Genomic DNA, 26,790 nt, shown 5'->3' on the forward strand with positions numbered 1-26,790 from the left:
CGAGCACCACTTAGAGGTAGAAGGGGGTAACCTGATGGGAATTGCTTGAAGAAAGGGAAAAATGTGTCTAAGAGAGGCCTAATACAGATCTATCTGGGCTCCATTAGGTCCCCAACTCCCCTCTTCTGGGCATTTCCCAGGAATCCCACCCCCATAGGCCACCACTGCAGAGGCTGTGTTTTCCCACATCCTTGAACCTAGTAGCTTGGATTTCAGGGCATCCTGAACATGGGGGTCCCTGCTTCCTCAACAGTGCATTTCTGGTGGCCCAGCTTCCAAAGCTCTTCAGCCTACAACTTCAGATGCAGCAAACCCCCTTCCTCCTGCCCAGCTGCAGAATTCTCACTCCCCTGTGCTCCTGGCCTTGGAGGTACAGTTCCTGCCCCAAGGATGGCTCTGCAGGATTCCCCACTTGCTGAGTAGGCTAGCTCAGAGCCACTCCTCTCCGGGAGCTTGGCAGCTGGGGCTGCCCAGCCCCGCCTCTGTTTCTTAGGCAATGTAGTACACAAACTCTGGCCCTGGTGGCATGGCTGAGATGTGCTTCAATAAAGCAGGTAAGGAGGGCTGTAATGGAGGAGTCAAAAGTAGAGGCAAGAGGAAGAGTAGGGAGGCTGGGAAAGAAGAAGGGCGAAGGAAGGGAAAATGCGCTTCACCTCCTTACATGGAGTTGATCTGGTTTTTGTTAAGAGCTGGGCCTGCTCTTAAGAGCTCTGCCCCTCCTCCCTACACCCCACCTGCCCCCGAGCTCTCACTTAGACCAGGGGTCTTCCCTCATGTGGAGTTTCTCCTGTTTCTTGATCTTCAGAGCCGCTGGTTAACTACTCCTTTGGAACATGTCAACAGAGGAAGGTCTTTCCTCACTCCTGTCCCCCAAGCTTGTTGGGGAACAAGTTGCTCCCTTTTAGGGGAGCGCCCAACAGAGGGCCTGGATGTTACATAGCAGAAGATGTGAGTATTCACCTTCCCTTAGGTGGGTCTCAGGGTATCTAAGGATACCCAAGTTTCCTGGAAGAAAAACTGTATGGGATTTGTGACCTTCAGGGTCCCAACATGAGAAATTGCCCTGGTCCTCTACAACTAGCTGTCAGGGCCAATATCAGAAATCAAAGGACAGTTGCTCCCTTTTTGCCTCCCACCAAACACAAGCCTTGGCCTCATGCAGTCCCCAGTATAGTCCTCACCAAAAGAGACTCCATTCCTACCTCCAAAGTCAAGTGACTCAATAGCTCCCCTTAGTCCAAATCTGGACTGTGGCTGTGCTGGTAGGTCAGTTTATGAAATCATATAATCAGACTGACAGTTGCATTACAGCAGATTCAGCTCTGTGGGGCTCAGAGGAGTGGATTCACTGGAAGTAGAGAAATGTCAATCACTCTACCTATCCAGCCACATTCCTTTGTAGAGTTGCCTGGGTTACTTATGTAATTGCTTGTATGGTCTTGATGCAGAGGAATCAAGAAAGAAAGAGCAACTTTGGCAGAGAAGATTCAGGAATACTCTAAGTTCATTCTGTTTTAATAACTATAATGTTCTCTATGTATGTTTTTTCTTTCTTTCTTTGTTTTCTATATACTACCGGAAGAGGTATGGCTTGGCATACAACCTCTCTAAGGTCCCAACCAGTATAAAAGGATATGCTTTTGGAGCCAGAACAGCCATGAGGTTTAAGCCAATTAACAAGGTGAGAAATGGCTGAATGTGCTTAGATTTTAGTGTGATCCATGTTGCTGTGTGTATTTGCACTGGGGAGCAAAGCTGGAGGTTATGTAAAGAATATGCCCTGAAATTCAAGAAAAAAAGTCATTTGGGCAAAAGCTACTAAGAAGCCTATCAGAAAAGCTTGGATGTTAGCATTGCAAATGTGTGTGTGAGTATACTGGGAGAGTGGAAAACAATTCTCAGAATGAATGGTACCAAGGCAGGGCTTCAGTCTTGAGACACCTGATGTTAAAATACTGGAAGCTTTGTTTATATGCATCATATTATCTTGTCAGTTAAAAAAAAAAATCCAACTTCTTCACCCTTTTGCGTGATTGGCCTTCAAGTCTTCAGTATAGGTTCCTAATCTCTTGTTGGACGTTTTCTTGACACTTAAGCTCAAGGAGAGGGATACTGGCTCCAGAAGAATCTCTGAGTGGGATGGTGGGATGGTGGGATGGTGGGGATAGTAGCTGCAATAAGTTACCTTGGCTCTCTACCCACCATAGGTTTATTTCTACATCCTAAGCTTTAGGTACATTTAGGTAGCTGAACCATACCCTTATTTTAGTTTTCTACCTACTATAGGCTTGTTTCTAAACCATACCTGATATATGAACAGGAAAAGGATGATTTTGTTTTCTCTACTTAGAAGACTTTTCGTGTGTGTGTGTGTGTGTATATATATATATATATATCACCCTCTAACATATTGGTCTTTTTCTTGGAAACAGGATATGACACCTTACCCAGGCATGTACCAGACAGTCAATCCTCGAGAGCAAAAACACAAACACAATTTTGCTCCATTTAATTCTTTGCTGCCTCGATTTAGGACATACTCAAAGGACTCTTGTTATCCTGGGTATGTGTCCCTTTTTCTGGTGCGCTTCAACAAATAGCAATAGGAAAGGAAGTACAAAAAGGGGTTTCATCCCAACCATGCCCTCTAAATAAGAAATCATCTGTCTTTAAAGATTCAACCTCTTGCCTTCCAGGTCTCTAGAATTATAAAATTGTAGAGTATAGTGATTCATTCAATAAATATTTATAAATGGCCAGGCAGATTTGTAGGGTTCAGAGATTTTGCATTAAACCCATCACACAAGATTCCTGATTTCTTCGAGTTTATATTCTAGAGTCCAAACAATGAGAAGCAAATAAACAAGAAAATATCAATGGTAATAAGGAGAGTGGCCATATTATTTGTTAGTCAGACAGTGACACTTCTGAGAATGAAAGGGTGTCTTATTAACAATTATACCAAGATGGTAGCCATAAACTAGGGCTGTCATGGGTGCATCAGGAAGTCTGGTGACCTGGTGATGTGCTGAATAAAATCAAACAGGATGATGATATCATACAGAGTGGTGGACTGGAATCTACTTTGGCAAGGATTGTCAAGATAGGTCTTTTTGGGGAAATGACACTACCTGAAATCACAATGACAAGACTGAGCTGGCCCTGTGAAGATCTGGGCCCAGAGTTTCTCCTAGAGGAGGAATAGCAAGTGCAAACGCTATAAACTGGGAAGGAATTTGGTGTGAGGAAAAAAGAAAGAAGATTAGTTTGGCGAGAGTGCAGTGAGCAAGGAGGAAATGAGAGCATAGGAGGAGGGGCGGGGCTAGAATACGTAGGCCTAATAGACCAAGGGAGGCATTATAAGTGCTTTAGGAAGCCTTTCAGAATGTGTGGAATTGTAGGGCACAGTGTCAAGGTCTTTCTTTTACTGGTGAGAAATCCAAGGGTCAGAGAGTGAGTGTAACTTTCTCAAGGTTGTAGTAAGGAAGTGGAGATGTTGAATATTGATTCCCTTGTCCATTCTATGTGTTATTTCCACAGCAAAGAGTCTACACCAAAAGGCAAAGTGTTATGAACAAAGGCAATTATTAAATAATCCCATTATCAAGAAATTTCACCTGGTTCTGCTTTGCTGTCCCTAGATTACTGATAACTTTAAATTACCACTGCACTTTTATCCTCAATTTTATATCATGAGCAGTACTTATGTATCACTGTGTTAGTTGTCTTTTATCACCCACCATTTCTGGGAACTTTTGGTCTCTCAGCTAAGGATACTGAAGTTCTGGAAATATTTTAAAATAGAGTTGATTTTTACTTTGTCAAGACTAGATATCTTGAACGCTAAAACTTAGAAATACATTAAAAGGTAAAGGAATCCTATGTTAATCAGTTGGCTACCATTCCCCAAAGAGTTAGGACTTTAGATCAGAGGTAGAAATTCATATATGGCCACTAACTCATTACATATGATGTTTTGTATTTTTGTTTCTAGCCCCACCACATACAACCCAGAGATAAAGCCACCAAAAAAAGTCACCTGGCCAATGAAATTTGGATCTCCAGACTGGGCTCAGGTTCCATGTTTACAGAAAAGAACACTGAGAACAGAGGTAATAGGATTGGACTTCTATGGAGCCCTTTACCTAATACGTCCATGTATATCAGTGATTCTTAACCAGGAGTCTGTGAATAAGCTTCAAGAAATCCTTGTTCCCCTGAAATCACTTGCACAGTTTTGTGTGTATATGCATATGGGGATCTTTTTGGAGAGTTACACAATTTCACTTGATTTTTAAATGTGCGTGTGAGCAAACAAGTCACATTTTCTTATTTAGTTCTCAAATAATGTATAGTAGTCAGAGATACTTATCCCTCTATGACTGAGGAGGAAACTGAGGCTCAGATGAATTAAGTGGCTTGTAGAAGTTGCTCAACTAGAATCTAGATCTTGTGAGTCCTAAGCCAGTGTTCTTTCCATCACACCACTTGCATATTAGATCATCAAGGGGCTATGGATCGTTCTGTCAAGATCATGGATTTCAGGAACAGACTGCCTGCGTTCAAATACTAGTTCCATATTTGCTTGCTTTGTGATCCTGTGCAAGTCATCTAACTCTTCTAAGCCTCAGTTTGCTTATCTTTAAAATAGATATAATAATAGACTCAATCTGATAAAGTTGTAAAGATTGAGATATTGTAGAGAAGCATTTAGCACAGTAGCTGTAACATAATAAATGCTCTCAATCCATGTCAGCTGTCATAATTCCAGAGGTGCCTTTTTTCCCCTAGTGGAACTTTGGATTAATTCTACAAATATTTATTAAACATCAAACGTATTAACATCATTGTGCCTATGGGTAACATTCAAGTATTAAACACATAATCTTCATTTTCAAGAAGTTTACCAGCCATACTTGACAATTTACCAAGTAGAAAATAATTCCTAGAATGATATATACCAGAGTAAGATGACAAATAGTACATGTACATAGTAATGTTGAGAGATTCACTAAGGCTAGGTTACTATGCAGTTGGGGTTCAGCTAGGCCACAACAGCTATAACATAGAGTTCTATTTTGCACAGCCAAGAAGACCAGAGGCAGAGGGTTCTCATTCTAATATTAACCTAGACAACATTCTTCCATTGCAGTTGCCCACAGACAAAGACTTTAGAAAACATCGGAACCGTGTGGCCTACCTAAGCCTGTATTACAACTGAAAAGCTGTGACTACCTTCACGTGCTCCTCCTGACCACAGACTCTCCAGGATTGAGGACACAGCTGCTCTTGTCCTTCTGCATTGCTCTGGCCCTCCTGTCTGCCAGCATGGGGCACAGGGAGGGGCAAGGGGCTCATAACTACTCTATGACAGCATAAAGACTAGTTCAGAGGGCTCTCTCTCCATGTGCTGGTTTGTTGTGTATACATGTAGATGGGTCAAGGGGGTTCCTACTGAGTGTTCAGTGGGGTGGCTTCACTTTACTGAAATACCTGTGGGTCCCTTCCCTCTAGCTCTAATTCCCAGGCATGAGTTTTATGTTTTCTACCACTAGCCCTCGTGATAGGTGACTGTTAGTCTATACATATCAAGGATTTGGATGGCTTGTTTGGCCTTGTATTTGGGCTTGCTAGATGCAGAGGATACTTAAAGACTTATAATATTTAGGTTTTAGGAGCTCTTCCAAGTGTCTGAGTTCCCCAGCGTGGATTGGGGAGGTCCTGATTTGATTGCCTTTCCCAGATTTGTGTAAAACTCACAGAATCAAAATATCCCCCCTTTCCCATTACATCATCTATTTAGTCTGTCAGTCATCATCATATTGAGCTCCTACCATGCATCAGGCAGAGTGGCAAACACTGGGGATAGAGCAAGAATCAAAATAAACTCACTACTGGCTTCTTGAGCCTGGACTTAAGAATGAGAAGGACTCCCCAGGGAGGCTAGTGAATTGGATCTGTTCCCCACTCCCAGTTTGAATGATGCCCTGAAGCCTTACAAGTTACTCTAGGTGTGTTAAGGTCAGAACTCATAGCAGCCACATTCAATGTACTTATCTAGACACTGGCCTGGGAGACAGGCCTTTTCCTTCCAGCACAAACTGAAATAACTCAAGTATGGTTCCTTCAGAAAGGGCATTAAGTATAGTCTACCTTATCTTTTAATGGGAAGGTCCTTTTGTGCCTACTTAGCCTTCTTAGTAATTATCAGACCGATGGCAAGTCTTCATGTGTCTGGATACCAAAGAGTGAGATGCTGTTAGTGCCTCAAAAAGCTGTAGCCTGCTGTACTCTTCAGGGTCAGCATATGATAAGTGTTAGCTGATGAAAGAAGCACTAGGAGTTGAAACCTACTGGGAATATGATGCTGAGAGGCCTAATTCCTTAGGGGCCAAGATCTTCTGAAGAAAAATGGTGAAAGACAAGTCCACTGGAAATCAAATTAGAATATTGAGATAATGCTAAATATACCTCAGTCTAAAAACTTTTACTTCATTTAATCTGATCATTTAAAGATTTCTATTATCTTGTCAAGAAGTATTTTTATGACTTGAGATAAATCAAGATTAACATTTCTCACCGCTTTAGCACACCTCCCTCCCTTTTCTCCTTTGGATCCACACACATGCTGCTTTCAGAGGTGGTAATTTAGCATTCATTATTTTTTCTGACTTAGGGTCTTGGGCCCCTTCTTTGGAGGATATTGACAGGGATGAGAGAACATCTTTCACACTGTTTTTTGGTTCATACTCTCAAGGCTTTTGCCAGGGAAGGCAACTCCTCTTTCTAAAATAGTAATCTGATTTGACAAAAAGTAAAAATTTTACTATAGCTTCAGTTAACCTCCAGGGTCCCTTGAAATGCTTAATTGTATATACAAGTACTTAAGAAAGAATACAAATGAATACAAAAAAATAAAGTATACAGTGTCATTTATTTTACATATGGGTTTTGTTCAAGGGGTTTACAGTTTTTTTTAGATCTTAATGGAGTAAAACCTAATTATAATGCTGCTTTAGTAACGTAGGGCTTCCAAATTGACAGATAGATTGATATAATATGTAGACTACATGGAGTATTGGAAGATTAAGTTTGACATGCAGCACAAGAGCATTTGTGACAAAGTAGAATTTTTCCAACATTTTAAATTGAAGGCCAATTACAACACTTGCGGTTCTGGTGGAACACCAGACCCTGAGCACACTGGGAGTGGAAGGTCTTGCCTCCAACACACTGGTGGAACTTGGTGGTGTCTTTAGGATTGCTAAAAATGCCATCTGCTTTACCAGTACAGAAACCTTCATCTCCTCCACTGCCCCCATCACCACCACCTTCTCCGCCACTGCTGCTGTCTCCACTGATATTGGCACAGAAACCTTCACTTCCGGGTGTCACTGGTGGGTTGTCTCCACCGATATTGGCACAGGAAACTTCATTTCCGGTTGTCACTGGTGGGTTGTACCAGGTCTTGGTGGCTGGTGGAGTGCATTCTAAAAGAACAAAAAGACCATTTCAGAACATCATCATAAGCTGTTTTTGAATGTAGAAGCAAAAACTATAGACCTCCTCTTATATCAGTTTTGTTCTCCAAGAACTTGAGCCCTGTGAGAGTTCCAAGTTATGGTTGGGAAGAATGTCCAAAGGGGACAACAAGGGGACAGATGTCCAAAGCAAGCAGGAAGGGAGAACAAGGGCCATTGGAGTCCTAGCAGGCTGTCAGGCCTGGGCTTATGCTACGTTTCCACTGAGGGAGATGTGAACCCAACCCTACCATGACTGACCAAGGATTTTATGTGGGGGGCTAATTAATACTTGTGTTTTCGTAGAGGAGGCTTATCCATATTTCTGTCATAAGTAATACATCTGCATTTTGTCATCTTGTTAGCCGCAAGTATTATACTTAGATTTTATCATCTTGTTATGTTTTGTTTCTTATGCTTTATTTTTGCTTGTTTCCTTTCAACATTGCTTTTTCTCCCCTTTTTCTCCCTCTGGCAATTCAGACATTTTATATTTCATTTTACTCTATTACTAGAACCCTCTCCACCACTAGAATTTGCTACCTCTTACTCCCTCACTCTATAATTTGAGCCCATCTTTTTATAATCATCTCTTAACAGGTTTTACAATTTAAAAAATCAATTATTCTGTCAATTCCTGAGAGTAGAGACATACGGAACCCTCATATCTTTTACTTCTCTACCTCCATCTTTAGCCTTACCCCAGGGATGCTTAACCAAGGAACATGCAAAGCCATATGAAGAGCAGGGGTTTCTCTCCTCACACTGCTGAGTCATGGACCAATCAGCAATGTGAGCCTTTGTGCCTGCTCTTCTTCAAGACCTACCTCCGACCCTCCCCACTAGCACCCAAAGACAAAATCTGTAACTAAAGCAGGTGGGAAGTGGCTAACTGGCCTGCTTATGTCTAAGTTATGATATGGTGCACTGCACTGACAGGGAAGCTGTCTAGTTTAGAGAAAATGTCAGCACATGCATCAGATTCACTTTCAAGATATCAGATTCTTCCTCCCAGACAAAATTTTCCTGAGAAGAAAGGCCCACCTCTAGGGTATAAGGTGTATTCAAATCTTTGCCCACATAGCTACTGAACTTAGACTGGCCTCTTGGTTGAAAAAAGTATTTCTAAAAAGCCTCTTCCTGTAAATCTGTCCCTTTTTCACATGATGCTCTGTGGCTGCCTCCATGCACTCTTGTCCCTCTGCAGTTGCCATTCTTGCAGCTTGACCTACATCATCTTTAGAACAATGTGGTGAACTTAGTAGTGATGCACCTGAGGACAAGCCCAGGAGTGACTTCAGCTTGATTGTGAGTGAATATTTGCCCTTATTGCAGAAGGAGCCTAATAAGTCATCCAGATCAATGGCCCAAATCATGGCCCCACCAAAATTGTTCTCCTTGAGAAAGTCAACCTGCAGACACAAAGAGCACTTGGTAGCCAGAATCAAATGGCATCTACACGACAAAGAATGGAGTACAGGGTGACAAGGGGATATAAGGGAGAAAATTGCAAGTGGGTTGAAACCCTATGAATTTTTTTTTTATGAAAGGATATGTGCTTTGTGAATTCAAGGTATGATTGTCTAACTCAGTTCTATTTTTGTTTTCTTGCTCCAGTTAATAAACTCTTGGGTATTAATATAAACAAAGCTAATATTTATTTAATACTAGTAGTCCAAGCTAAGCTACATTTTAACATTCATTACTTGCTTAATCTTCACAGGAACTACTGGGTAGATCCTATTATTATTACTCTTTCACAGATTTCTGGGAACTCACCCAATCCTAGATCAGGACTTGAGAACCAGGTATATCTGACACCAAAGTCTAGACTGTTAACCACTGCACCATACAGCCCCTTTCTCCTCCATGTTGACCACTTTTCTCCTGACCAGGATTCTGTAAAGATGAACTGACAGAGTAGTGCGATGGAAAGAGCCTAGATTCTGAGCCAGATAACATGTTCAATTACTGCCTTTGCATTCTCCAACTATGTAACCTTGGATTAGTCACACAATCTATGAACCTCAGCTTACACATCTGTAAAATGGAGATGCTATTTCTTACTTCACTGGATTGTGTAGAATCAAGTAAGATAATGGTTGCAAGGCATTTAGGTAAAAATGTAAAGGATTATTTTCATTATTGTCCATGAAAATGTTGGTCTTAGATCTAGCTTATAACCATTTCACATGAATTAGTATAGATTCATATTGGACAAAAATTGGGCAATAAATTTTAAACATATTAGAATATTATACTATATGTCAGTGTATTCTCCTATATATTGTACACTGTATCATTAAATCTATATTTAATCATATTGTTTTCTCTGTCTTGGTGGAAAGGTAAGTCATAATGAGGTTGGTCTACTCCACTTTGTACATATTTAAAACTTTGAAACCACTTAGGATTTGAAGCTAGAATTGTAATTTTTTACACTGTTCATACCTTATATCCATAGCTCTTAATATTGTCATAGCCAACCCCCTCAGGGTTTTTATAAGCATATGGAACTTTTTGGTCTTCTATCCAGGCATTTGTGACTTCACTTAGGAATGTGCAGATCTATGGGAGGAGTGAAGAAGGAAACATTGAGTATGTCACAGATTATGTCATGTATTGGAGGAGAAAGGACTTAAATGGGAGAAAAATAGTAAGAAATGGGAGACAGATGGAAAAGGGGGCATTGTGAAATATCTACTTTAATTTCACATATTTCTCTAGAAAGTGATTTTGTTTCATAAACTGAAGACACAAATTTATATGAAACCAGGTACAAAGAAGTGAAATTCTAATTCTATAACCACAGGTTAGTTGAGAAATGGTAAGCATGACCAAATGTGCTGAGGTCATTCTTCCACAAACACTCGAGTCTTTGGCAAACACTGCTAACTATTCACCTATCAGTCTGAATTTTTAACACAAGATTTGAGTACATGCAATCAATTCAGGTTGGAAAGAAGGTCCAATTATATGCCATCACTAGGCTAAACTACTGAAATCCTTCTCCATCTATTTACATGGATGTAACAGAATTCAGTATAGCTTTGGAGTGTAGAAAATATGGTCCCATACACTTCAAAACCCAAAAAGGAAATTCAGCTTGGTTTTTTTAAGTGAAAAGTATTCCACAGTCATCAACCTGCCTTTCCACAGGCTGCTATGCTCAGAGCTGTTAGATCCGTGAAAGCTGGGATATAGGATCTCAAGAGCAGAGGAGTAACAAAATGACTTGGAGAGTGGAAGAATTTTCCCCAGGGCATTTTAGCCTGAATTAGCTGTGTTAGTTACCTCATAGTAAGTCCAGAATCCATCCTCACCTGTGTAAGGACCAGATGACCCTGCTCCAGAGACTGGGCACAGACTGAGGTGTCAGAAGTGCTGAGCCAGAAAGTCCTCCCATAGGTGAGGAACCCCATGATGAGCTTCTCTGAAGGGACCCCATTGTCTCTCCAGGGCTTCATGGCATATTCCTGCAGAAGGTAACACAGACATTAGTCCTTACCAGTGTTTTCTCCATATGATTAACAAAGTCTAGCTAATTGTCCCCCAAAGAGAAACCCTGTTTTCCAACAACCAAGTTTCCCAATCCCTTCCCTGTCTTCCATCTGCATATGATTTGGGTCTTTTCTTTTTTACACAGTTGAAAGAACATATGTCGCCTTGATCCTTGGATCCTACACGCAGGGGGCTGTTGTGTCTTGTACTCGTGTCCCAGCCATGATGGAAGTCATAGGTCATCACACTGATGAAATCAAGAAGCCTGGAGCAAGAGATTTTGAGCCATCAAGATCCTGGGAGCATTTTCTTATGGACAATTTAAGAGCAAGAAATGGTAGCTGTGGAAACTCATGATGTCAAGTAGATATCCATATGGCCCCACTAATGTGGCTTCCTGGGTGTTATCTTCTGTGACTTCCATAGGGCTAGATAGAAAGTCTCCTTTACTTTCTTGAAATAAACAGGGCAAATCCAGAGCAGAAGGTAAGAAAACATGGTAGTTAGAGCATGTGTCTCAGAAACACATGTCTCTAGGGCCATGGGAGTTGCAGGTGAATATCTCTCCTATTGTTTTGTCAATAATAGCTTTTTAAAAAATTTTATAGCCTTTTTCAAAAGAAACTGTTAATGAGGTTAGCTGTTACATATAAAGATTTTCCAAGGTCTTGAATCTTGTTCCTCTTTCCCCCAAAGCCTACTACAGTGACAATTTAAAGGGGTCACCACCTTATCCCAGAACCACTTCAAACATTGTTGGCAATTGATGGTACCAACTTTCTCAACATTATGTTTACACAACTACTTGGAATGCTTTCTACCAAAACGTTTAGGTATCTCTGCTCTGGGATTTGGAGAACCTGAGAGACTCCTCACACTCACTTTCCAATCTCTGCAATTTCATATCCCGCATCAATGGTCCCTTTGCCTGCAGACACAGCTGCTGTGATCAGCAGTCTGGGTTTTCCTCTTTCTTTAGCCTCTTCTTCAAAAGCCTGTAGCATTTCCTGGAGAGAAGAGAGGGTGAATTTTAGTGGCTGTCTTCATTATCTATTTCCTATGGTGAGTACTTCTTGAGATGGTTTCCAGCTCATAGCAATTCCCCATTTCTGGAAATAGCCCTTGAAATATAGGGATAGATTCTGGTAAGGTATAACTTGGAACAAAGATAAAAACAGTAAGAGTCCTTGAATCTAAGTCTCATTTAATGACAATTCTAGAGAAAAAGACCAGAAACTCCTGGCAGAGGATCTAGAAACTCTCTTCCTTGCTGTGACTTCGTTCTCCCTTTTGAAGCTCTATCCTCAGCATTTGTTCTTTCCTGCCTCTAGCCTTTGCAAATGCTTTTATCGCTTCCTTAGAAAATTCTTCCTATCCTTTGTATTCATGGTTGCTTTTTTATCTTCATGTTGTTGCTCAAATGTCGCTTCTTTGAGTAGACTCCCCTGACCATCTTATTTGCTGCTATCATTGTTCTTATCATGATTGACAATTACTTATTCATTTATTTGTTTGTTTTGCTCTGTATCCTCCACTATGCTGTAATCCCCACAAGAGCAAGTATCACAATTATCTTACTCACTACTCTGTATCCAGTGTGAAGGACAGTGTCTGGATCATAGAATGCACTCAATACTTACTGAATGAATGACATAATGAAAGGTTCCTTCTTCTTGATTCAAGAATTTCTTGGAAGAGAGGATTCAAGGTGGAAGTGTAGAAGGACTCTGAACTGACTCCTCCCATGGATACAACAAATCTACTACTACATATGGAAAAATTCCCTCCAGAAAGGGCCTGAAAACTGGATGAATAGAGTCTCCACAACAAAGGGTAAAAGGACAGCATTGAGATGGGTAGAAGAAACAGAGATACAGTCACATCAAGGAAAAACCACACTCCAGCCACAGTGATCCACAATCACGAAGTATAACAAAGGTACAGTTACCTGAAACTAACACAACATTGTAAATCAACTATACTCAAATAAATTTTTTTTTAAAGTACAGTTATTTTCCCTGAGGAATAAAATTTTCGAGTTCCACATCAGGCAAACTAAGCCTTAGATCCTTCTCAGGAGATACAAACCCTGCCCTCCCCAAACCACTGAGTTTAAAAACCAATGTGAAATACTCCCAGGAAAACCATAGAACTACAGGGAAAGGAAAACTCGTTTTTAAAGGGCCCACACACAGTCTCTCTTGACACAAAAACCTGCATAAAATCACCAGATTGAAAAGTGCATGGACCATAGATGAAAGGGACACACTTTCTAATCCTGAAGCATCTGCTATAGAGTAAGGACCAGCTGGGATGATCCCTGGGGACTGAGACCCTAGTGGGAGCTATTTTTGCCACCTCAGGCTACCTTACTAATACTGGCACTGGTGGCACCATATTGGAAATCTCCATCTAATCTGTGGGTGCACACTGCTAAGAGCCCTGCCTACCTCTGTGTTTTGGCAGTGCCTCACAGCCAGCCAGGAAATAACCCTGCTGGGCACTGGTGGGCACAGCCCCACTGCAGTTCTGAGGGTCAGCCCTATCCCCCAGCATATGACAGCCCTGAAAATAGTCTTTGCAGCCATTATATGGCCAGCTCTGCCCACAGGTACCCAGCAGCCACCATGGATGAGTCTCACAGCCATTCTGGGACCAGCCAACCCACTAGTAACTGGCAGCCACCATGACTCGGCCCCACAGGCATTCCAGGGGCTACCGCTGACCACCAGCATCCAGCAGCCACTATGGTGAGACCCCATAGGCAATTTGCAGGGCCAATCCCGCATACTAGTGTGCTGTCATAGTATCTGTGACCCCACAACAACAGGAAAACATATGCAGCCCACATAGGGGACATGGCTTGTGCACATTGCTCTGGTGGCCAGTTAGGATAGTTCTTCTGAACCCCACAGGACATCTCCTATATAAAGCCAGTCTTTCAAGACTGGGAGTGGTAGCTGATTTACCTAATACATCAAAACAAACACAGAGAATTAGGCAAAATGAGTAGACAGAAGAATATGTTCCAATCAAAAGAACAAGACAAAAATCTCAGAAAAAAAATGAAATGAAATGGTGATAACCAACCTATCTGATAAAGAGTTCAACATAATGGTCATAAAGATGCTCCCTGAACTCAGGAGTAGAAGGGAAGAACACAATGACAGCATCAACAAAGAGATAGAAAAATATTTTTAAAAAGTAAACAGAAGTTATAACTGAACAGAAAAATACACTAGATGTGTTCAACAACAGATTACAATAGTAGTCAAACAAATCAGTGAGCTAAAAGGCAAAGCAATGGAACTCATCCAGACAGAGCAGCAAATTGAACAAAAAATTTTAAAAAGTGAAGATACTTTAAGGGACCTTTGCTACAACAACAAGTAGCATAACATTCACATTATAGGGGTCCCAGAAGTAGAAGAGAAAGAGAAAGGGACAGAAAAACTTATTTGAAGAAATAGTAGCTGAAGAATTCCTAATCTGGGGAAGGAAACAGACATCCAGGTCCAGGAAACTTGGAGAGTTTCGAATAAACTGAACCCAAAGAGACATGCACCAAGACACATTGTAATTAAAATGGCAAAAGTTAAGGAAAAAGAATCTGCTGCTTTTAGGAGAGCAGCAAGGGAAAAACAATTTGTTACATACAAGTGAAACTCCATAAGGCTATCAGCAGATTTTTCAGCAGAAACCTTACAAGCCAGTAGGAAGTGGCATGACATATTCAAAGTACTGAAAGGAAAAAACTTCCAAGAAAGAATTCTCTACCCAGCAAGGTTATCATTCACAATTGAAGGAGAGATTATGAGTTTCCAAGATAAACAAAAGCTAAAGGAGGTCACCACCACTAAACTGGCCTTATAAGAAATGTTTAAGGGACTTCTTTAAGATGAAAAAAAGGCACTAATTAATAATTTTTAAAAATATGAAAGCAAAAATCTCACTTGAAAATGTAAATATATTTTTTAAAAAGTAGTGGATCAATCACTAATAAAGTAAATGTGAAGGTTAAAAGACAAATGTAATAAAATTAACTAAAATTACAATAATCAGTTAAGAGTTACATAAAATAAGATGTAAGCAAAAGTATAAAATGTGGGAGAGATTAAAAGGGGATATTTACATAGAATGTTATATATGAACTTCATGGTAACTACATGAAAAAAAAAACTTTAAATGTAAATGGACTAGATTCACAATCATAAGACATAGAATGGCTGAATGAATAAAGAAACAAATCCATCTATATGCTGCCTACAAGAGACTCACTTCAAAAATAAAGACACACGTAGACTGAGGTGAAGGGATGGAAAAAAATATTTCATGCAAAAGGAAGTTAAAAAGAAATTTAGAGTAGCTAAACTCATACCAGAGAAAATAGACTTTAAAATAAACACTGTAATAAAGACAAAGAAGGGCATTACATAATGACAAAGGGGTCAATCCAATAAGAAGCTGTAACATTTGTAAATGTATATGCACCCAACAGAGGAGCACCAAGATATATAAAGCAATTATTAACGTACTCAAAGGGAGAAATTTAAAGCAATAGTAATAGTAGGGGAGTTATCACCCTCTTACATCAATAACAGATCATCCAGACAGAAAATCAAGAATAAAACAGTGGACTTAACACATTAGATCACATAGTTTTAGAGATATATACAGAACATTCCATCCAGACTAGCAAAATACACATTTTTTTCAAGTTCATATGGAAGGTTCTTCATGATAGATCACGTGTTAGGTCATAAAACAAGTCTCAATAAATTCAAGATTGAACTTATATAAAGCATCTTCTATAACCACAATGATATGAAACTAGAAATCAATCATGAGACAAAAATGAGAAAAACAACAAAATGTGGAGATTAAACAACAATGCTATGAATAACCAATGGACCATCAAGAAAATTAAAAGAGAAATCAAAAAATACCAAGAGACAAATGAGAATAGAAATATGACATGCCAGAATCCATCAGATGCAGCAACGGTGGTTCTGAGAGGGAACTTCATAGTAAAACAGACCTACATCAAGAAAAAAGAAAAATTCAAGTAAACAATCTAACTTTACCAAAAGGAACTAGAAGAAGAACCAAAAAGATCAATGAAATTAAAAGCTGTTTCTTTGAAAAGATAAATAGAATCAATAAGGCATTAGGCAGACTAACAGAGAGAGAGGGAGAGAACAAGTAAATAAAATCAGAAATGAAAGAGGAGAAGTTACAACTGATACCACAGAAATACAAAGGATAATAAGATACTACTAAGAACAATTGTAAGCCAATAAATTAGTCACCTAGAAGAAATGGATAGATTTCTAGAAACATACAATCTTTCAAGACTGAATTATGAAGAAATGGAAAATCTGAATAGACTGATTACTAAGGAGATTGAAACAGTAATCAAAAATCTTCCAACAAACAAAAGCTCAGGACCACATGGCTATTTAATACCTATCCTTCTCAAACTCAATTGAAAAGGAGGGAAAATTTTCACACATTTTACAAAGCCAGAATTGCCCTGATACCAAATCTAGACAAGGACCACACACAAAAAAAAACTATAGGCCAATACCCTGGATGAACATAGATGCAAAAGTTCTCAATAAAAATATTAACAAACCAAATCCAACAATACAATAAAAGGATCAGATGTTACTATCAAGTGTGATTTATACCAGGGATGCAAGGATGGTTCAGCACCTACAGATCAATCAAGGTGATACATCACATTAACAAATGAAGGATAAAAAACATATGATCATCTCAGTAGATGTAGAAAAAGCAGTTGACAAAATTCAAGATCCATTTATGATAAAATCTTTCAATAAAGGAGGCATAGAGGGAATGTATCTCAACATAAAAAGGCCATATATGATAAATCTACCTCCAATATATTCAATAGTGAAAAGCTAAAAGTTTTTCCTCTAAGATCACGAGCAATACAAGGATGCCCATTCTCACCACTTCTACTTAACATAGTGTTTGGAAGTCCTAGCCACAGCAGTTAGGCAAGAAAAATAAATTAAGACATTCAAATTGAAAAGGAAGAAATAAACTGTCACTATCTGTAGACGACATGATGTTATATATAGAAATCCCTAAAGACTCCACCAAAAAAAAAGTAAGAATAAATGAATTCAGTAAAATCGCAGAATACAAAATTAATATACAGACATCTGTTACATTTCTATACAATAATAATAAACCAGCTAAGAAAGAGAAATTAAGAAAACAATCCCATTTACAATTGCATCTCAAAGAATAAAATACCCAGGAATAAATTTAACCTAGGAGGTGAAAGACTTGTACTCTAAAAACTATAAGACATTGATGAAACAAATTGAAGACAATGAAAATACATGAAAGTATAAGCCATTCTTGTGGACTGGAAGAATTAATATTGTTGAAAAGTCCATACCAAAGCACTTCATAGATTCAATGCAATCCCTATCAAAATACCTATGGCATATTCACAGTATTGGAACTAATATTCTAAAATTTGTATGGGACCACAAAAGACCTTATATTCTCATATCATACTCCCTGATTTCAAACTATACTACAAAGCTATAGTAATCAAAACAGTATGGTACTGCCACAAAAATAGACACATAGATCAATGGAAAAGAATTGATTCCCCAGAAATAAATCCATGCATGTAGACAATTAATCTATAACAAAGGAGCAAATAACATATAATGATAAAAGACATTTTCTTCAATAAATAGTGTTGGGAAACTTGGATGGCCACACACAAAAGAATTAAACTCGACTACTCTCTTACACCATACACAAAAAATAACTCAAAATGGATTAAAGATGTGAATTCAAGACTTGAAACCATGAAATTTTTGGAAGAAAACTTAGGTAGTAACCTCATTAACATTGGTCACAGAGACATTTTTGGGGATCTGACTCCAAGGCAAGGGAAACATAAGCAAAAATATACAAACAAAATTACATTAAACTAATAAGCTTCTTTACAACAAACAAAACCATCATCAAAACAAAATTCAACCTACTGAATGGGAGAAAATATTTGCAAATCATATATCTGATAAGGGGTTAATATCTAAAATATGTAAAGAATTCAGAAAATTCAAGACCAAAAAACCCCAAACACTCCAATTAAAAAATAGGCAGAGGATCTGAATCGATATTTTTTCCAGAGAAGATATACAGTTGTCCCACAAGCACATGAAAGGATGTTCAACATCATTAATCAAAACCACAATAAAATATCCTCTCACAACTGTTAAAATGGCTATTATTCAAAAGACAAGGAATAACAAATGTTGGACAGGATGTGGAGAAAAGAGAACCCTCATACTTTGTTGGTGGGATTATAAATTGGTGCAAGCATTGTAGAAAACAGTATGGAGATTACTCAAAAAATTAAGGATAGAACTACCATATGACCCAGCTATTACACTTCTGGGTGTTTATCCAAAGAAAATGAAAACACGAATTAAAAAAAATATGTTCCCCTATGTTAACTGAAGCATTATTTACAATAGCCAAGATATGGAAGCAACCTAAGTGATCAAAACATGGTATACATGTGCGTGTATATATATATATAAATGGAATTCTACTCAGTCTTAAAAAAGAATGAAATTCTGCCATTTGCAACCACATGGATGGAACTTGAGTGTATTATGCTAAGTGAAATGAGTGAGATGGAGAGAGACAAATACCATGTTATTTTAATCATAGGTGGAATCTGAGGAAAAAACCCAGCAAACAAACAAAATAAAACAAAAACAAAGTCATAGATATAGTGAACAAACTGGTGGTTACCAGAGGGGAAGAGGGTTGTGGGGTGGGTGAAATGGGTGAAGGACATTAACTGCATGGTGATGGCTAATAACTAGACTTATGACTGTGATCACTCTGTAATGTATACAGATGTTGAACTATCATGCTGTATACCCGAAGCATATATAAAAGCATATATATTGATGAAGCATATATATTGACGAAGGAAGTCAATGACAGAACAGATGAAGATTTTGCTTTTGGCAGCTGTGGAGACCATGGTGGTGAATCTAGGCAGAGAGTTTGTCTGTATTAACATCACAGATCCAGGAATAATCCCCACAACATCTCTGATATCAATTTTTATTATGCATTTTATAGTAGCCACCATTGGATTTTTACAGTTAAGGTGAACTCAAAGTGTTAATGTTAATTAGTAGATAAGTGTTTATAATTAAAACTTTATTTTCTTCGGTATACCCATTCAATAATATTCTCTATTTATTTATAATATCAATGGTACATGTGCACTTAAATTATTAGTGAGATCTTTCAGGGGCAGTGGTTTAGATATCACAGTTCTTTGATCCTAAGATGTTCATTTTTTATATTTACTGTTTCTAAAATTAAGATGTGATTTATAATATGTGAATACGTTTAATGAAGCCCTTCTGACTCCCAAAGATGTGCTATTAAATATACTGAGTCTTGTACTTAAAGCTGCCTTGAAATCTAGAAAAATTAGTTCGTCTGTCATAGTCAGCAATTTTATACTCTATAAACACATTTTTAAACCCTCTTGGTTAGTTCTTGATTATAACGAGCCTGTGGTAAACCCTTTGTAACCTGGATCAAAACCTCCCTAATTTATCTTCTTTTTTTTCTTTTCTTTTTGCTTTTAGTTCAGGTATTCAATAGCAATTAAGTTTTATTTTTAATTGAAATAAACTGACTAGTGCAAACTGAGTTACCTAAAAAGGGAGGGGGGACATATTGTTTGGAGTTATGGGAATTGACCTGCAAAGATTTTCCTATATAAGTGATTTGTGAGCAAGATAAGAAAAAAGCTCTATTGGTGGAGTGGACTTGAGGCAGAAGAAATATTGATCAAATACCAAAGGTGAGAATTAGCTTGTTATCTGATAGGTAACTGCCAGAAAGTTCACTTGGCTATTTGAGAATAAAAACACTCATTGCAACTTGTTCCATCATTGCATTTTATGAGTAGCTGCCTACCTCTGAAGAATTTTGGAGGGAAGAAGAGAGAGGCAAGTTACTTTTCATGTCAAATAACTTTGTGATCTCTAATTTCAAAATAATTATAGGAAGGCCTTACTTTCAGAATTTAAAAAGTAGTTTACCACTGACTTGGATAACTTTTTACATACAAATCTAGTCTAACCTCATCATCTCTTTTTTCCAACTCAGAATCAAAAAGCCTGTGAGGTTACCAATCCTTTCTCACTGCTTCCTGGAAGAAAAGCCTATGACTCAACCCAGGGCTCATATTCTCGTGAGGACCCAAGTGCTTCTCCATCACCACGCCAGTTCTTTCTCACTCACCATTCTTCACATTCTTTTGAGTGTTTGCCCACCATTTTCTCCATACTATTTCTATGTTTCCACATCTGCTGCAGTCAGCCCTTCCCACCTGCAGACAGTATCTTCTTAAGTACCAGTCTCTTTCCCCCTGGAATATCCATTTTCACCTACCCACTGGTATCACATTTTCCCACCCCAGCCTGAAGGATTCTTCCTTTTGCCTCCACCCTCATATTCTGGCCATAGAAAGACTTACTTCTGAGTGCCAAAATTCCAGCCACCAACAGCCAGCAAAGTGACCAGATCTCTGTTGCTGCAGAAAGAAACAAACAGACACTTTTTAGTGAGACCTCTGTGAGCTTGCAGGATACAGGTACTGCAAAAACAACTCTGCTATCCTCATTCTTGACTCTCTGGGAAATAGGCAGCCACCAAGTACAAGCTCTAAAGTCCCCATGGCAAGTGTGCCTCTCCATCTGCCCACGTTAGTCTTTACATCATAGTTTACCATACATGTGTCAGAAATCTGTGTATTCTTTTCAGGAAAAAACTATCTGCAAGGGACTTTGCCTCTCAGAATCTTATGATATTTGGGAATAAATTGGAGACTGAACTTGGGCTCTCCATTATCCCTCGCTGACTCCCACTCACCGTGGATTCAATTCCCATTGACCAGTCTTTCAGGGTTTGGAACTGAGTATACAAGACATCAATATCATTCCATTCATAGGGAGCAATCTTGTTGTCATTCATGGTGGCAAAGGCATATATCAGATGTGTGCACAGACATGGGTCCACATCCTTGGGGAAGAACTTGGCTGGTTCTGGTCGATACTGTGACCAGTTGGTAAAATAGCACACTATCTTATAGGCTGAGCCTATGAGAGAAAGCAGCAGCCATTGTGGTGCAAGTCTCCACTGTCTGTGTCACTTGCTGATGACCTCTTCAAGGGGAAGGGCTACCTAAGTGTTCACATGACAGATACCTGGTAGATACTGCTGCACTCCTTTCCCAGGCCTATGAAGGACCTGGCTAAACAGTCATGACACTTTTGTGAACAGAATCTCAGCAAGACCTATGCATCTTTCATGACTCAGAAAGCTTTAAATCAATTCAAGTCAACACATAAAATAAAATCAATTCACCATCATAGCAGCAAATGGTGAGGTTAATTATGCTCCTTGGGTACTATTCATAACTTCAAAGACTACTCAAGTTCATTACCAATAAAACAAATACCTTTTGTAGATGGCATATGATGTGACTGATGCTTTATTTAGAGGTTTTATATGCATTGTTTTACTTAAATTTTAATACCCATACAGCCTTATGGGGGAAACATTCTCATTTTTAGATGAGACTCAGAACTACTCAAGGCTGAAAGATTAAGATGAATACCAATTCATTCATCCATTTATTCCCCAAATATTTATTGTGCATGCACTATTTCCAGGCAGTCTTGCTCTGAAGCTCACGCTCTTCCCACTCTCCTCTCCTGAGTCCCCATATCTGGGCCTTAGTAATATTTCACATCCACAGACCAATGCTTAGTTATTAGAAAGAACGTGAGGACATTTGAGGGGAAAAGAAGACAACACAAAGAAGAGTATAGACTACTAGGTAATAGACACTATTCTTGGCATTAGAATATTGGGTTAAGTCCTGGTGCTGAACAACCAAGGACAAGTCGCTTCCCTTCTCTGTGCTTTAGTTTTCCCACCTATAAAATGAGGCATTCTGGATTAGATGAGCTATATGTCCCCTCCCAGTGTCGACTTTCTGAGATCAAGCAAAACAGGCTGGGGCTAGTCCTAGTCCTGACATAGCAAAAGGAGAAGGAAATGCAGACTTGGAAGAAAGGAGGGAAAGAGGCGTAACTATCAGGAAAATTGGAGTGTGGATAGAAGGCTGTGTTACTCCTTACCTAGTTGTACCTGCAGCAGAACAGCCAAGCTTGAAACAAACAAAGAAAAAAAATAAAAAAACCAGGCGTCCTCAGATGGGTTTCCCTGTTAGGACCTGCTGTACTCACGAGACTTCCAGGACATCAAGGGCCTTTGGATTTATCAGTGGCATTTCCCCAGGACCCCATTTCATCACTCTCAGGCGTGGATCCCAAGTTCCTCTATCCACAGCCTGAGGCATGGGGGAATCCCCTATGTACAAGGCTCACTGAAACAGAAACCTGCCCTCCTCCCCATCCCCAGGGACACCCCATGACCTGTGGGAAGGAAGAAGGGCAAAAAGAGTAAGAGACTCACAGGCCCAGAGCAGCATCCTTCCCATTGTGCCTACACACTGACCACCTTGGGCAGCCTCTTGACCCAGCGGTATATAAGGAGAAGACCCCTTTTGTCACTATGGGAACAGCACAGCTGCCATCTCATGACCACAGGTGCCCAAGGGTGTCACGTTCATATCACCACCCATCCCATCTCATCCAGATTCATGAGAATCTAAGCGGGAGAGAATCCAGGAGAGTTCCCTCACCAGCCCAGGCCTGGCTACTCTGACAGAACTGCTTACAATTGGAAGCCTTAGCTCAGCACTGAGGTCAAGTCCCTCAGGGGATGTGGAAGCCCAGAGAAGGAATGAAGGGCACAGTGTTAGAATCAGGGTCCCAAGGTACAAGGCTCAGGGCCAGAAAAACACATGGTGGGAGGGTTTAGTTGTGATGTTAAGCATTCATTTAAGGCATGTAACTTTCTTCCTACAGGACCAGGCCCTACTTTTAAGGCCAGTGGCAAGGGTCCTAGAAGGAACCTGGTTCATGGAAGGGGCAGGATTAGCCCAGCTCATCTTCTCCCCCTTGTCCCCTAGTGATTTTACTACCACAGTGCTGGAGGGGAAGGACAGGGGCAGACATAGGATGCTGCAGCTCCCAGCTCTCCCCCCTTATTCCAGCTCAGGGAAGAGATAGGGAGAGAGCAGCTGCTGCCAGAGAAACATGGACCTTGTACCTCTGCCCTCTCCTCCTCATTCTGGGAGGAGTGGTGGCATTAGGTGTGTAAAGAACATTGTGTCCTATTTTTGCTAGAGTTTGACTCCTTAGGAAAAACATGAGATTGGGGTTTTGGTGGGGTGAGAGGTGTGGCTGGGAGAGCAGTCAGTGCTACAAGGAGTTGCAGAGGTCAGGGCCTGTTTTATCTCACCTGATGCCCCAAGGCCATAGACTTGCCACTGCCAGCAGCCACATCACTCAAACCTGGGCCTAAGCCAGTCCGGCAGATAAGAGTGGGCACAGGTGCAGGGGCAGCTGTCAGCCTTGGCCTTAAAGCAGGTCCCCAGGCTGAGCCAAGAATTTCTTCAGTGTATCTGGCCTCCTTTAAGTCATCTTGAATTCATCTTTGGATCCCTGGAAGTTGACACAGACTAGGCACTTGATACAAGTTGGTTGAATAAATGGATGTCTCTTCTTCAACAGTTCTGGTGTTGGGCAATCTCATGGCCAAATATCAACAACCAAGCTATTCCTGACTCTATTCATTATCTGTTGCTGTATAACAAATTATCCCCAAACTTAGACACTTAAAACAATAAGAAATATGTATTATTTCATATAGAGTCTATAATTCAGGAGCAGCTTGGCTGAGTGGTCCTGGATTGGGTTCTCTCCTGAGAACTGCAGGTTGCAGTCAAGATGTTGACTGGAGCAGGGGGACTTCCCTGGTGGTTCAGTGGTTAAGAATCTGCCTTCCAATGCAGGGGACGTGGGTTCGATTCCTGGCCAGGGAACTAAGATCCCACATGCTGCAGGGCAGCTAAGCCCGTGCACCGCAACTACTGAGCCCGCACGCTTTGGAGCCCACGCACCACAACTAGAGAGAAGCCGCGTGCCACAACGAAGAGCCCATGCGCGGCAGCAAAAGATCCCACTTGCCGCAATGAAGATCCCGCGTGCCGCAACTAAGACCCGATGCAGCCAAATAAATAAATAAATATTTAAAATATATATATATATATAAAAGATGTTGACTAGAGCAGTTATTGAAGGCTTGACTGGGTCTGAAGGATTCATTCCTAAAATAACTCACTCACATGGCTGGCAAGCTGGCACTGGCTGTTGGCAGAAGATCTCAGTACCCCTTGTGGCCTCTCTTTAGGGCTGCTGGAATGTCAGCTGGTTCTCTCAGGGTACGTGAACCAAGAAAGAGCATGATAGAAAGGTCTGAGCCCCACATCAGGCTCCCCAGTCTGGTGACCTCGTGACCCTGTGGTCACTGGACAGGTGGTGGGGGTTTTGACTAGACTGAATCTCTGCCCCTCTTACCTGTCTTGATGTTGCCTTTCCTTTATATCCTTAGTTGTAGAAAATCTGTTTTGCTAGTCTTCAGGTCATTTTCAGAGCTAGTTTTTTTTTTTTTTCAACATCTTTTTTGGAGTATAATTGCTTTACAATGGTGTGTTAGTTTCTGCTTTATAACAAAGTGAATCAGCTATACATATACATATATTTCTATATCTCCTCCCTCTTGCATCTCCTTCCCTCCCTCCCTTCCTTCCTTCCTTCATTCCTCTATTTATTTTTTTGTAACAATTTTGAGTATCCTACAGGAGGTAGAGACTCCAGTTCTCTCAGATTTTCAAATATGTCTAAGTCTGCTGATGGTGGAAACTCCTCTATCAAAAGGAAAGACACTCATGATGCTTACCAAGCTGCAGCTGCAGCAATACAACCAAACCTGTAAAAAGACAAGAAACAAATCCATGACTCAGGTCGGGGCTTCCCAGGGAAGCTACAGACCTGTTGCACTGCTGGGTAACTAACAATGAACAGTCAGCTACTGGTGAGTCCTGTACAGATCTTCCTCTCCACAGCTTGTGTCTAAGCCACCCTGGGGAGGAAGGGGTCCTGGAGCTGGGTTCCCCACCACCTAGTGAGTGGTGAGTAGAAAGAGCATGGGATCTGAGCAGATACTGCTGTGCTTGAAGCCTGGCTCTTCTCCTTCCAGCTGCAGGATGCTGGATATCTTGTCACACAACACCTAACCTCAATTTGCTTACTGACAAAAATGGGGAGATTAAAACCCACTTCAAAATATATTGTGAGGATTAGATGAGATAACTGAAGTGACATTACCTAACGTACAGTCAGAATAAAATAAATGTGTGTTAATTAAACCAGTAGCCTATCTACCTGGCGCAGTCATCAAGGCTCCAATAGACTGGATTCTCACCTTCCGACAGTGACCTTAAGCCAAGATCTAGCTTATCTACTCTTGTTTTAGCTCAGCTGTATCTTTAGTGGGGGCAAGAGCTGAACAGCTTTGCATTCTCGCTGAGGCCCAGGATGTCCCAGAATCTGTTGGATCAGCTGCTCCCACTGGTGGTGTTCAGCATCCTCAGGTACTCATGGACCACAGCCTTCCAAAGCTCTTTGGGAGTGGGGTGTTGCCAGGTTAAGGATCTGAGCACTGAGGGTAGCATTAGTTCTTCCTCTACAGAAGGTGGCACTGGGCAAGATATGGGTGGTGAGAGAGGTGATAGATGAAGGAGTAGAATCATTGTAAAAGTCATTCTATTAAGTGGGACATTGCAGAGAGAGAGGCAGTGAGATTTGGATTGGAAACAACAGAAGCAGTGCTTTGGGTTAGATGGATTCAGGGAATGCCTGACTTGCTAGGGCACACCTGCTAAGCCTTCGAAATTCAGTACTTTGTTAATTAGCACTTCCTATCAATGTACAGATGGTGTCACTCTTTTTATTCTGGAACCTGGGCATGTATAAGAGAAAGAAAAAGCCAGCAGCCTGGCAAAGCAGGGACCTAATGGGATGGCACATGCCAGGACAAGAGAGAAATGACATAGAAAAATCCAAACAAAGTCTTTCTTTATGGAAGCAAACTTCTGGGTCCCTGCTTTCTGATGCTTGATGGAGAGGATTCTCTGGATTTAGAGGAGAAGAGGGAATTGGGTCTGTGTTACTTACCAGTCCAAAGCAGCATCCTTTCCATCACTGCTGCAGTCCCCAGAGAAAGACCTGGCATCCTGTCGCTTTGTGTAAGATCTGAGCTGAGACAGGCCTCGTTATCTCTGTGACAGTAGAACAACCTATTGTGTTGTCAACTCCTCACCTGGTGTGGCCAATTTCAGAGGACTTGTTCAGAGAATGCATCAAATCTTCTCAAGAAGATAAAATCCTTTTGCCATGTCTTTGACCGTGAGAGGGACAAGGAAGGAGGCCTTGGTCAAAACATGCCACCAGGACAGTGGGGAGCTGTTTTTGTGGTTCCTGTGACTTTTGGATAGTAAAGTGGAGAGTCACAGTGGAACTAAGAAAGAGGGAAGCTGAGAGCTCTCTGATTTGGGTTGGCTCTAAATTCTGGGTATAGGAGTCTTTCACTTCTGTTTAGGTTTCTCGGCCATGACCATGAGCTAGGAAAATGGCTAGAGTCCTAAGGCAGAAGCTCTACCAGGAATGAAGAATATGCATCTCTCTGGAGTTGTGTCTCC

The 26,790-nt window shown here is 40.5% G+C and overlaps 1 protein-coding gene and 1 pseudogene across 2 annotated transcripts; one reads left to right on the forward strand and one right to left on the reverse strand.

The window, feature by feature from the left end:
• Window positions 1–535: 535 nt before the first annotated feature.
• On the forward strand, window positions 536–5,221 carry PIFO (primary cilia formation). Of its 2 annotated transcripts, XM_036870670.1 has the most exons (6): window positions 536–554; window positions 806–948; window positions 1,583–1,681; window positions 2,433–2,563; window positions 3,995–4,112; window positions 5,153–5,221. In XM_036870670.1, the coding sequence occupies exons 1-6, from the start codon at window positions 536–538 to the stop codon at window positions 5,219–5,221; spliced, it is 579 nt and encodes a 192-aa protein (XP_036726565.1). The 2 variants fall into 2 exon arrangements, with proteins under 2 accessions (XP_036726565.1, XP_036726575.1); XM_036870680.1 differs by lacking the exon at window positions 1,583–1,681.
• Window positions 5,222–7,143: 1,922 nt separating this feature from the next.
• On the reverse strand, window positions 7,144–26,291 carry LOC118901020 (annotated as a pseudogene).
• Window positions 26,292–26,790: the final 499 nt, after the last annotated feature.

This window comes from Balaenoptera musculus, chromosome 1 (assembly GCF_009873245.2).
Source record: "Balaenoptera musculus isolate JJ_BM4_2016_0621 chromosome 1, mBalMus1.pri.v3, whole genome shotgun sequence".
Taxonomy (NCBI): Eukaryota; Metazoa; Chordata; class Mammalia; order Artiodactyla; family Balaenopteridae; genus Balaenoptera; species Balaenoptera musculus.

Excerpts from the sequence above, each read along its gene's own strand:
- PIFO (XM_036870670.1), top strand. Across the intron at positions 949-1,582 it reads GATGTTACATAGCAGAAGAT|AGGTATGGCTTGGCATACAA; the intron begins GTGAGTATTCAC and ends TACTACCGGAAG. Across the intron at positions 1,682-2,432 it reads GGTTTAAGCCAATTAACAAG|GATATGACACCTTACCCAGG; the intron begins GTGAGAAATGGC and ends TCTTGGAAACAG.